At 37.7% G+C, this 12,000-nt stretch overlaps 1 protein-coding gene across 1 annotated transcript in view; it reads left to right on the forward strand.

Annotated features, from left to right (window-relative positions):
* Positions 1-12,000, forward strand: part of LOC104529565 (collagen alpha-4(VI) chain) — a 48,813-nt gene that overhangs the window by 31,447 nt on the left and 5,366 nt on the right. The window contains 11 exon segments of the mRNA XM_029086467.1: positions 828-890; positions 2,520-2,582; positions 3,012-3,062; positions 5,083-5,118; positions 5,248-5,310; positions 5,627-5,689; positions 7,442-7,477; positions 8,317-8,353; positions 8,914-8,925; positions 9,036-9,523; positions 11,486-11,576. Of these exon segments, the coding sequence (XP_028942300.1) occupies positions 828-890; positions 2,520-2,582; positions 3,012-3,062; positions 5,083-5,118; positions 5,248-5,310; positions 5,627-5,689; positions 7,442-7,477; positions 8,317-8,353; positions 8,914-8,925; positions 9,036-9,523; positions 11,486-11,576 (1,003 nt within the window).

A 12,000-nucleotide genomic window follows, 5' to 3' on the forward strand; every position in this document is an offset into this window, starting at 1 on the left:
GGAGTTGATATTATTCTTATAAAGAGTTTTTAAAAAATGTACAAAAAGAAGAAACTGAGGATTTTTCAGTGTAGTACTTAAGAAAACTGATTTGCAGCCTCATATGATAACATAACAGCCCTGAAAAAAAGTTTAAGTGGGTTTATAGGAAGTGAACTTCAGTGTTACCAAACTTTTGCCTGATTGCAATGAAAAGGCTTGGCTCTAGATTCCACTCTCAGTTTTATAGTGTCAGGACTAGCAGCATGGCTTGCAGGACGTATAAATACAGATGTACAATGGTGTAGTTGAGGGCAAAGTTAGATAATAGTTTCATTAAAGTATGACCTGTGAGGTTTAATGCCGGGAAATGATGAGATTGTAACTACCAAGCACTGCCTGCTGATCTTCTCACCTGTGTGATGCTGCTGATTTTGGTGGTTCTTAATCTGGAATTACACCAGTGCAACTCAGGACTGGAATGTCCTACTCTGTCAGCCTCGGGCATCTGCTTCAGTCATATAGTGATGTTCATGCTTACACACCCGTTTGTATGTGTGCCTATATATTCATATTGTACATGTATTCACTCGGTATCCATGTAGATAGAAAACAACATTCATGTGATACTTAATAACATTTTGAGAATTTTAAAGCAGTCATCAGAAAACAGGAAATAACTGGAATGATAACTTGACCAGTAACTCTTACTGTGGTCCTCAAAAGCCTGTTAATGTGCTCATATTTATACCGATTCTGTAGTAATTTCAAGTGGCAATGAATCCTTGAGTGCAATGAACCCTTGATTTCTTTGTTGTGCACTTTTTAACTGATACTTCTGATTACAGGCTAGTCTGGGGGCCCCAGGTTCACCTGGCTCTGCTGGGAAGTTAGGTGCAAGAGGAGCAAAGGTAAAGATTTTTAAGGCACCTAATTGCAGCAATCTAACACTATCATTCACTCAAGAATCTGGCTGAAGAATCATGAACTAACACTTGTGTTGTTCCTATGGAACATGTGAAGAATGTTAAGTTTTATACACATCTCTAGATTGCATGGGAAGGTAAGTGATGTGTTCAAGGTAATCTTACAGGTGTCAGCATTATACTAAGACGTTTTTGCTGTTGCAATGACTGCTGTTCTAATTGCTGTTGTGGTCATGGTTCTCAATGGGGCCTAGCATCTCACAAAATGTGGTAGGGGTAAGGCAATGCTGACACTTGAGCTTGTTTTATGATTCCTATAACCTGTCCAATCCATTGAAAAGATGTACCAGTTAATCATAGAATCATAGAATTTCTCAAGTTGTAAGGGACCCATAAAGATCATTGAGTCCAACTGCCTGCTCCTCATAGGACTACCTAAAACTAAACCGCATGACTAAGAGCATTGTCCAGATGCTCCTTGAATTCTGTCAGGCTTTGTGTCTTGACCACTTCCCTGGGGAGCCTGTTGCAGTGACAACCATCTTGTCTCAGAGACTAACCTTTTCCTAATGTCCAATCTGACCTTCCCAGTTCAATGAAGCATAGCTGCTTATTTTAATCTTTTTGTTCTAAAGATTCCTAACCATTCCAAGGAACCTTGATTGTTATGGTGATGTCTATTATACAGGAATGAATATGTTGAGAAGAACTGAATCAGCATGAAGTTAAACAGAAAGGCTTATACTAATAGGTGTTCCCCATTATGGTTCACATACTTATAATAAATGTTATCCCTTACTTTCCTTTCATTAATATGTGTTGATATGGGAGACTTACTTCATTTAATAAAAATAACTAATTTTAGGTGTTGTTGCATCTTTGAATCTAAAAGGCATAAATAATACCAGTTAGCTAAGCCCTTCACTCTCTTTGAAGGGTTAATACATTCAGTATATTATTACATTCAGTTACAGACAGTTATCAGAAGGTCAAAGTGCTACTATGAAAAAAGTGACTGTATGAAAACATACAGTGAAACAGTGATGAAAATTGGGAAGAAACATAGGAGTTTAATCCACCATACATTCCATTTTCTCAGTCTTCTTTCATGCTGTTTAATATTGGAGTTCTTGTTAGAAGAAAGTTCATTAAGAAAGTGAAAAACAAAGAAGGAATTGAAGAAAAGAAAACTTGCAAGAGGACTAAGACCACAGTGCAGAAAGCCTATCTGAGAATATAATCTGCTATCAACAGATGCTTCAGGCTGCTAGAATTCTGGGCTATGTCCTGCTACCATTAATATATTTTTTTTCCCAGAAAACACTCTTTTCACTGCTAATTCTCTATAACAATGTGAGTTTTATTGAACAAAGGCCTTTGGGGTTTAGCTGCATGAATGCTCAGCGTATTCTGATTTGCCAAGTACTTTCCAGTTCCACTGCAAGGAACCTTCCATGAAACATGGAAGGTCTGTAATGGAATGCTTTGGACCAGCATCAAGTAATCTAGAAGATGTATAAGCACACTTTAGTCTAGCAGACAATTTTGCATTTCAGAAATAAGAATTCTCCTGAATGAGCCAAACTAATGCCTTTTATGTTTTAATTATAACAGGGTGAAGCTGGTGACCCTGGAGAGCAGGGCCCAGTGGGACCTGCTGGACAGAGAGGCATGCCTGTGAGTCTTTCTGCCCTAATTCAGGGCCCCTGTAGTTTAATACCCATCCAACTGGAACAGTAAAGTTAATTCCTTTCTATTTTCTCTATTTGATTCAATCAAAATTATTTCACATTTGGTTCTCAGTTTTCTTATGAATACCAGATTCCTTGTGGGCTAGAGAGAATATCTGTCCTCTCAAGTTCTCTAGGAGAGAGAGAACATGCTAGAGGTAGGGCACACAGTGAGGGGGAGCTGTGGCTTTAATCCTTGTTTTCTCTCTACAGATTTTGCTACTGTTTTTAGACTGTGTTGTGATAGCTTGCCCTATTTCGGTCTTAACAATCTAGGCATCTCATTGTAATGGGATGTCTTTATTCTGAAATGGAATTGGATGTAAATCTAATCCTATATTAAAAACTAACTCATGGTATATTTGACCTATGGCAGGGTATGGATGGCAGAGATGCCTATGGTCCTGAAGGAAGAAAAGGAGCAAAGGTGAGTGCTTGGAGTCCAGATGTCTCACAATCTCCATTCTGCAGTGTCAAATCAAACGTGACCATCCATATTCAATTCAAAAGAAACATAGGACATGGCCACAGTGCATTTGTGAGGTTCAGGCTTCCCACAACCATCCTTGTGAGAAATTCTTCGATAGGATATTCTTTTGAGAACCACTCTCTCTTATTCTTTCCCTCAATGTATGTATATGGATATGGGGGATTGTGCTTCCTGGAGTACACAATACTTTCTCCACACTTCAGTCTGCTTGACCAGCGACTCTTGTTGGTAAGTATTGGTGGGCTAGCCACCTTGGACTCTTAACTTCTCTTCTTTCAGAGGGATTCCTTGACTACCAAGGTGAGGGTGGTACTCTCCAAACATCCTTGCTGTTTTAATGTGAAATATTGTTCTTTGTGCTCCTATGGTCAGCAGTAAGATCTGAGGATTAACCTCTAGATTGCTACATATTTAGAAATTCTTATCATTCCCTTCACAGCCCTGAAAAAAATAGCAGTGAAATGCCTGCTTCTCTAAAAACATAGAAGAATCCAGCTAAAATAAAAAGTGTACAGAAAGGATTAGGTCAAAATCATGGAACCAGTGGCACCAATGGGTCAGTGTGCGAGCAAAGTGGTCAGGATGTTGGAAACAGCTGCAGTCCTCCTTTCAAAGAGTTTCTGTAGTGTTACAATACTAGTCCTTTCCCATTGCTTATGAAACGGAAGGGGTCCAGTGGGTCTTCTTGGTGGCCCATCTGTTTCACTCTCCCTTTTTTGTGGGAGAAGCAAAGTGCTCTAGAGAACATATGAAAGACATCCCAGGAACCTCTCCAACTGATGAGCTCCATTTTTCTAAAGTGGCTTTTTATTAAAATGGCTCTTGATTCTTCTTATTATCCAGTCTCTTTTCTTACCTTCCTAGCTCCAACAATTCCATTTGATGGGAGAGTTTCACAGGTTACACATATATTATATGCAAGACTAGTTCTTCTAATCTCTTGGAATCTCCCACTTGTTCATTTCAGAGAACATCCTCTTTGTTACAAGAAATGAGGAAAAAAGGTTTCTGCTAAATCTTCTTGTCGTTATTCATTGTTTTAAGATTGAGTTAAAGCCCTTCTTACACAGTGATGTGTCTGCCCAAGGTTTGACAGGGCCTGAATTAAAAGAATTAATAAAACCAAAGAAAAAACCATTTCAACCCAGAATAGTGATCCAAAAAGAGTTGATTTCCCCTGATAGCTAAGAGAACAGCCTTCAGTATCAGTTTTACTTAAGTTTGCTATTAATTATACAGGTTCACAATCACATTACACTCTCTTAGGTGTAATGTGGGGCCTATGTGTATGTAATTTTCTGGAAATTGTAGGATAAATTCATATGTTGTTTGACAAGCATGTCCACTTTCATAGGAGGGAGCTCCTAAAATAAGGACATACATAAGTAGTGTGAATTCTGATAGTTACTCTAGTGTCAAGGAAAAAAGATACACTTAATTTCTGATTGGTCTTTGTCCGAGTTCCCATATTTTTCATATACAGGCAAAGAACACACCGAAAACAGAAGGAACTGAAAGCAATTAATGAAGTGACTTCTAAGATGCCAAAAAAATATTACATCACTGTTTAGTATGGAGGGTACAGAATTTTGAAACTGCATTCAAACACTGAGGGCTGAATGTTACACTTGTGGTCACTGAACATCAATTCCACTGTATATTACTAGGAGGCATAAATAAATTTTGATAAAACATTTATTTGAGAAATGGAATACTCTTGAAAATTCAGAAACTATTGGAAATTTTAAAAATGCTTTTCCTTTAGATGAACAAGGTGTTAATCTAAAATGGTGTTGTTTGAGACCAGAGTAATAGCCACTGTTACTTGAATGGGCTGGAATGCTAAGAATAATTTTGAATTTTTTTGTTTGTTTGGTTGTTTTTTTGTTTAAAGACATCAAACACTAAGCCAATCACAAAGTTCTATATTCTTATGAAGTGTTTGTCCTTTTGGCAGGGAGAATCTGGATTCACAGGATACCCTGGTGTAGAGGTATGGTTAAATGGGCATGTTTGCTTTCTTTATGTATTTTTTTTAAATTTTCCTTGTTTGGAAGTAGTTATCTGTCTTTCTGTCTGTCTTCTCCTTTCCCATAAAGTTCTACATTTCATTAATTTTCAGGGAGAAGATGGAGACCCAGGCATTCCAGGAGCTGAAGGACCCAAAGGACTTAGGGGTAGAAGAGTAAGAATGATAAATCTGTTAACTCTGTGAAGAGTTCTGTAGGTAAAGAACTTATGTCTTAAGTCTTTCCTCAACAAAATTTTTTGAAATTGGTTCCCACTCTGATCTTTCATTGCCATATCCTGGGTAAGAGGTCTTGAGAGAATGCAAGTCTGTCTTTAGAGATACTAGCTGCTAATAATTCTTAGGGATAGTAGTCTGTCTTTATGTAAATGCAGGATTCAACTCACAGTATGGTTATAGAGGTTTTTCTCTGCTGAAATTCTGTATCTATGTATGCAATTATAAAGAAAAAACTTGGTATTTCTACTTTTAGGGTAATGCTGGTAGACCAGGTTCCTTGGGAGATCCAGGGGACCAAGGGCCATCAGGACCTATGGTAATATATTTTATTTAAAAAACCTCACTCTTAGCTTTCTCTTAAACTTGCTGTTAGATTAATGGAATGTTTAATAATGTTTCATGTGGTAAAGTATGCTTAATCAGCCTGGGGATTGTATAGAATTATGTCTTGCCTGTGGATGTGTGGATGTTCAAGAGCACCTGCTATCAGAAATGCAACTGCAACAATACAATGCAGGGCAGAATTTCTTCCACGGTATTTGTTATTGTCTTTAGGCTGGGTAAATATCTAATTGAAAAAGAAGAGAGTACTAAAATTTAGAAATGGATTGTTCTGCTGGAAACCAATGTATTTTCACTCAAAAAGAAAAGCCATTTAAAATCATACTTGCAATTGCAGGCACTTATTTAAAACTTAAATTTAACCTGTTAATCCTTATGTACAAGTAGATGTCTTGATGTACTTTTCTAGTATATGTGGTCTGCATTTTATACAACAAAAAGTTTTATTCTCTAAGCAGGGGAAAAGAATCATGGATTTCAGTAGGATTTAGGACTAACATTGTAGGCAGTTAGGAAAATTCCTGTATGATAACAGTTAAGATAACAGTTAGATAACAGTTTTGCAAATCAGCTCCATAGTGACCAGAAACCATCTCTGCTGTTAATTTTCTTGTTAAACTTTCTCAAACTTACTCTTTTTAGTTTAAATGTGGAACATTATTGATAACAGTATCTTTACCTGTATACCATGGCCCATGTGATACATGCAACTTAGAAAACAATTTTTTTTTTTTTTTTGGTCATTACACTGTGCTGGTCAATGAATGTACCCAACCCACCTTATTTTATGATTCTGGGCACAAGAATGGCTAAGAGTGCCAGCTGGAATGCATTGCTCTCCCTGCTGCTTGGCTGCGTGCATATGTTAGACAGACGGACTTTGTGTACTGATGAGCCAGATAGATAGCTGTTACCCTTGCCCATTCATGGTTGTAATTTGGGGTCATAAGGAAGTAGGATTTTGGTATACTATGGTGTTGTGGTAGAGAGAAGCTAAGGCAAAGGTTGCGGGATGTGGGGTTAAAATTTTTCTGGTGTATCTCACTGCAGTCCCCTGTGGGTAAGTGAAAATTTTTGCTAGTCTTGCTAACACATCTGAATTGCACATGTAATGAAAACTCTCAAGGTGCCTTGAAAAAAAGTTATTTTCCTTGTATTTTATTCCTGTTATGAAGATGAAACAATACTTTTATTTTAAGAGAGATGCTTGGAATCCTGGCATTTGCCCACAGCTTCCAAGGAAAAGGCTGCAGGGTAGCCAAAGCTAGCTAGAGTGGTTGAGCAGTCATGATGTGTGTATGGTCTGCAGGGTCTCTTGAGGTAGAACTGTGGAGATTGTACCCTGCAAGAAGAGAGGGCAAGCCTATCATAAATCAGAGGCTGAAAAGGATGTAAGGTGCAGATAACTGAACAGCAGCACAGAAATTGCTGTTTAGAAAGAAAAATCCAATTCTGAGTTATACTGGTCCTCAAGCGCAACAAGTATTGGACATTTATAAAGCCATTAAGGAAAGCGGACTGAGAAATAGGTCTGAGAAGTAGTCTTCAACTCTATTTGGAACAGGTCCTCAGAAACCTGTGCTGGGAACTGATGTCTCCTCATATTTCAAATTCACAATGGTTGTCAGGGCAACACTGTATGCATCCGTTTTTTTTGGGCTACAGAGTCATAGATGGAAATATGTTATCAGAGTCTGATTTTCTGGACCTGTTTAATTTGTTTCAGGGTGCCAAGGGACCGATGGGCACCATTTTAATGGAAGTAAGTAATCACCTCACAGCTAACTACACACTGCATGGAAGTAACAGTTTTAGTCTTCCATTTATAAGTAGTGACTGCAATAAGCACAATTAGCTGTTATAAAACATTATCCTTTTCGAATACTTCTCAGAGTGCAGTGGGTTCTTCTGTTCTGCAAATAATCAAGGAAGGAGAAACAATTATGCATATGGATTAACGCCATGACCAAACTTTTACAAACTGTTGGACTGTTAATATTCCTTTGTCAGTTTACACACCAGCTCAGGCTTAAAGTTACTTTCCAACCTCTTTTAAAGGAAGGCATTTCCTCAGCAACAGTTTTTTTCACTAGGAGTAGCAGGGTTGGATTTCTTCATAAACCTTATCCCGTGTAAGGCGAATACTTCTGAGTAAAGGCTCCATCTAACCCTTGCATGGACAATTACCTGCAGGCAATCCTATTGCAGGTGTGTTCTATGTCCAGAGGGGCTTCTCTCCTCCGTGAACCTTTCTCTTCCTGTGTGAGTTGCTATTGAAATGCCCATTCTTCTATAGAAGTGCCACTGCCTGGTGACCTCCTAGATCAGATTGTTACATGAAATAAGAATGGATAAATGGTCGCTTAATACTCCAGAACATGATTAAGTGCCAACAGAGCATATCCAGAAACCCCTTTGTTTCTGCAATAGGGGCAGAACCTGTGTACTGTTTAAAAATAGAGAGGAACGGGAATGTGTGATTCTGGCTTTACTGCTGTGACAGTTAGTTCAGGAGCTGGGATAAGACCTTCAGCTCAAACCAATAGTAAGATTCCTGGTCTGTGATTTACCATTAATTATTTTTTTATTTTGCTCCTGCAGCCTTGTGAACTTGTGAATTTTACACGAAAAAACTGCCGTAAGTAGGGAGCATCTTCTTTCACCTCCTATTCCACTTAGTCACTCTTCTTAAATGTAATAGCCTTCACTGGAAACCCTGTAGACTGATAGTTTGTATCTGGGTTCCGTTTGATGACTGGCAGCTGTTACCTGTGAGGGGTTTTCAGCAGATGTATGAAACGTTTTTTGTTCATTTTTCCTCTCTCTGGATTACAAAAATTGTAACAAATGTCTCTTTTCCTCATTTAAGATGAAATTAATTCTTCAGCAGTGTGCCAACCCCCTTTGGGGAATTCTCTGAGAGAAGACAGTATTTGTGTATCACCTGTCCTCCAGATTTGGAGTGTTCATTCTCTCTAACTTGTGTGCTCAGCAGAACCCAGAACAATTTAATTCTCGCACAGTAAAATTGCACTATTTTGAGTATTGGGTTGTAGAAGCAGAGTGTTGTCTCTCACAGTTTCTGTCAGTTGTCTGAGCTTTTGATCAGGCTCTTTAGTGAAAGCAAGTGAATATGTCACTATTTTAATGAATATGAGTCCAAAATAATTTATTTACTCTCTCATCTCTTCATTCCAGCTTGCTCATCAGGTAAGCCCACCTGGCCTCTGCATGTCCATTCTTTTATAGACTTGAAGAAAAAAATAACAATGTTTGAATTGTAGAAAAGTTCTCACACAAATTTTTCTTTCAATATACAGACACATGTCCAGTTTATCCAACTGAAGTGGTGTTTGCCTTTGATATGTCTGAAGATGTTATGCCAGCTGCATTTGAAAGAATGAGGAACATTGTTATATTATTGCTGAAGAGCATTAAGATCAGTGAAAGCAATTGCCCAACAGGCGCTCGTGTCTCTGTTGTTTCTTTCAATACCAATACACGCTATCTCATCCGATTCTCAGAGTTCAAAAAAAGCAACTTGCTGATAGAAGCAATCCAGAGCATACCGCTAGAGAGATCCACTGGTAAACGTAATATTGGGGCAGCAATGAGATTTGTTGCAAGAAATGTCTTCAAACGTGTTCGTCAGGGCATCCTCACAAGAAAAGTTGCCCTGTTTTTTGCAAATGGTCCATCGCAGGATGACGTTGCCATCAGCACAGCTGTACTTGAGTTGAGTGCCTTGGATATCACTCCAGTAGTTATCGCCTTCAGTGAAGTGCCAAATGTCAGACGTGCCTTCTCAGTAAGTAGATAGACCATAGAAAATTAAGTCAGTTATCTATTTGCTTAGTATCTACTAGTATTTGAGTTAAGTGTGCTCTCAAGCCAGTAAGTTCTAGAGGAACTGTCCAATCCCTTATTAGAAAGGAGTGTATTAAAGGTTACTATTTTAACAAAGAAACACTGATTCACTTTACAGTAATCATCATCATCTGACCTCTTTCTGCACATGAATTATTTATGACTTGTGCTTTTAGGCCAAATCACAGAATTTCAATAATGTGTTAATTTCGCCTATGCCATTTCTCTTCTGAAGTTGTGACATGTATTAGCCATTTAATTAAAAAACTGTGTCCCTAGCTTCTAGAAAAAGTAGTAGAAGGCTTCCAGTACACCAGTTGTTTGGTTTTTGGGTTTGGGTTGTTTTTTTTTTTCAAAAGAAAATTAAATTAAGCAAAACCTTTTGATAGCTGTATTGCCATTAGTACAGGAGAAAATTAACAACTTTTGTTTTAAAATATGACTTCAGATAAAAAGATAGTAAACAAAAATAAACAATCCATTTTACTAGGTACCAAAGGAAAACAATTCTAAGTTTCTTTAAGGCTTCATCATATGGATTCAACATTCTCTTTTTTTCAATTTATTTTTGTATCATCTGTGCTCAGTTTTAACTTTTTTGAAATTAAATTCCTTCCAGCTGCTGTTTCTTCAAAATTATCCTTGTAGAAGAAAACTCTAGAAGTTGTTTACTTACATATGACAAAAAGTACAAATCTTGCAGTCTAAGTTCTGATTTAGTAGCATCTAAGCCAGCCCTTTGATCTTTGTATTATATTTATTCTCATGCAGCCTCATATCTGTTGGTCAATTCACATATTTGTCTGGCTGAATGTTAATTTAGCAGAATGAAAGAATTCTACCGGCATATGAGAAGGAAGCTTATAGTTTATTCACTGGGTTACTCCACAGGATAAACAAGAACAAGCATCAGTATTTTGTTTACTTAGTATAAGCAGATTATGAATCCAAATGCATATGATGACATCTGGTATTACAAAGGTGCCAGTTTCCATACATCAGTTTTCAAAGTAGAAATGTTTAAAAAAGCTGCTTAGGAGGGGGAAAGGCAAAAAATTCACTGCCCAGCTCTCCTTTATGGTTGCAGTGATGAGAAGGCAATGAACCTCATCACCACTCCCCCAAAAAATACAATCTCCCTTTTTCTTTCAGGTACCCTTCTGCCCTTGCTGTTGGGGGGTGGTTTAATCTTCATGATCCTACCAACCTGTAGCCACAAATACTTACTGGCTTGGGTTAGTTTGCTTTAGGAGCCTCAGTTTGGAGATCACTTAAACAGTCGTTGCCAATTCTAATTCCTTTGAAGACGCCCATCTATAACATCCTTTACAGACATTAATGAGAAATTAATTGTGTTGTGTTGTCTATAACACACAAAAAGTTTAAGTTTAATGGAAGAAAGTAATTATTTCTTTCCTCACCATTTTAGCTTATCCATATGTATGGTTCATTTACTGCAATATTATGATATTTTACAGCCATTTTTATTTATCTTAGTCTACAAGCAAATGTTTTTTCCCTTGAATCACATTTGGATAGGGTTGGTGAAATTGTAGAATGTTGTTGGAGCTTCTTCAGGGTTCCTCAAGCATTTCTGTGGTCAAATCTGCTACTGGGAAGATTGTCTTCAGATGATCACAGGCAATACATAGGTTGTTCTAATGCTAGAATTTTCTAATGCTAGAATTTTCTCTCCCAATAAAACATCTTCACTGTGAAGGATTTCTTTTTGTCCCAGAAGGAGCTGAAATAGGAGATCCTGCCCTTTTCTCTGTAGCACCCTACTAAGAAAAGAAAAAAGTGATAGCCCTTCACTGTCAAAAAAAAAAAAAAGTCCTAATATCTTTTACCTGTGCTTTACCTATCTTTTTAATGTTAATTTTGTGTCTACTTTAAAACATAGATTGATGATACTAGAAGATTTCAATTATTTGTTTGGGAAAGACAACAGAATGAAAGTTTGGAGAGCATCACCTATTGTACACTTTGCTTTGGTAAGACATTTTACAAATTCAATCTATTGTAGTGGTCTTTTTACCCTTTCAATAACAAATCCTATAGATTTTATTTTGCAATGTGATGTCGGGGAATTTTTGTGGTACCCTTTAAACATATTTGTGCTTAAAATTTAAAAAAAAAATAATTAATGAACAATGCATTGGGCAGAGTCCTACTGCCATAAGTGGTTCTACAAGGAGTCCTCAAAGATGTGTTAAGAGCAGATTCCTTATATACACTTGCACCAGCACCAATCCCATGAGTAGTTGCATGGGGCAATTCAGCCCAGCCAAAGTTACCCCTGAGTGCTTGCATTACAGGATGGCTACAAAACAAGGCTGCGACTGTTTCTTGTCAGCACCACGAGGAACTTCACTCCCTTCAACTCCTACAGGGAGTTGTTCTTTCTCCAGCATTCCT

This window comes from Antrostomus carolinensis, unplaced genomic scaffold (genome assembly GCF_000700745.2).
Source record: "Antrostomus carolinensis isolate BGI_N321 unplaced genomic scaffold, ASM70074v2 scaffold5738, whole genome shotgun sequence".
Taxonomy (NCBI): domain Eukaryota; kingdom Metazoa; phylum Chordata; class Aves; order Caprimulgiformes; family Caprimulgidae; genus Antrostomus; species Antrostomus carolinensis.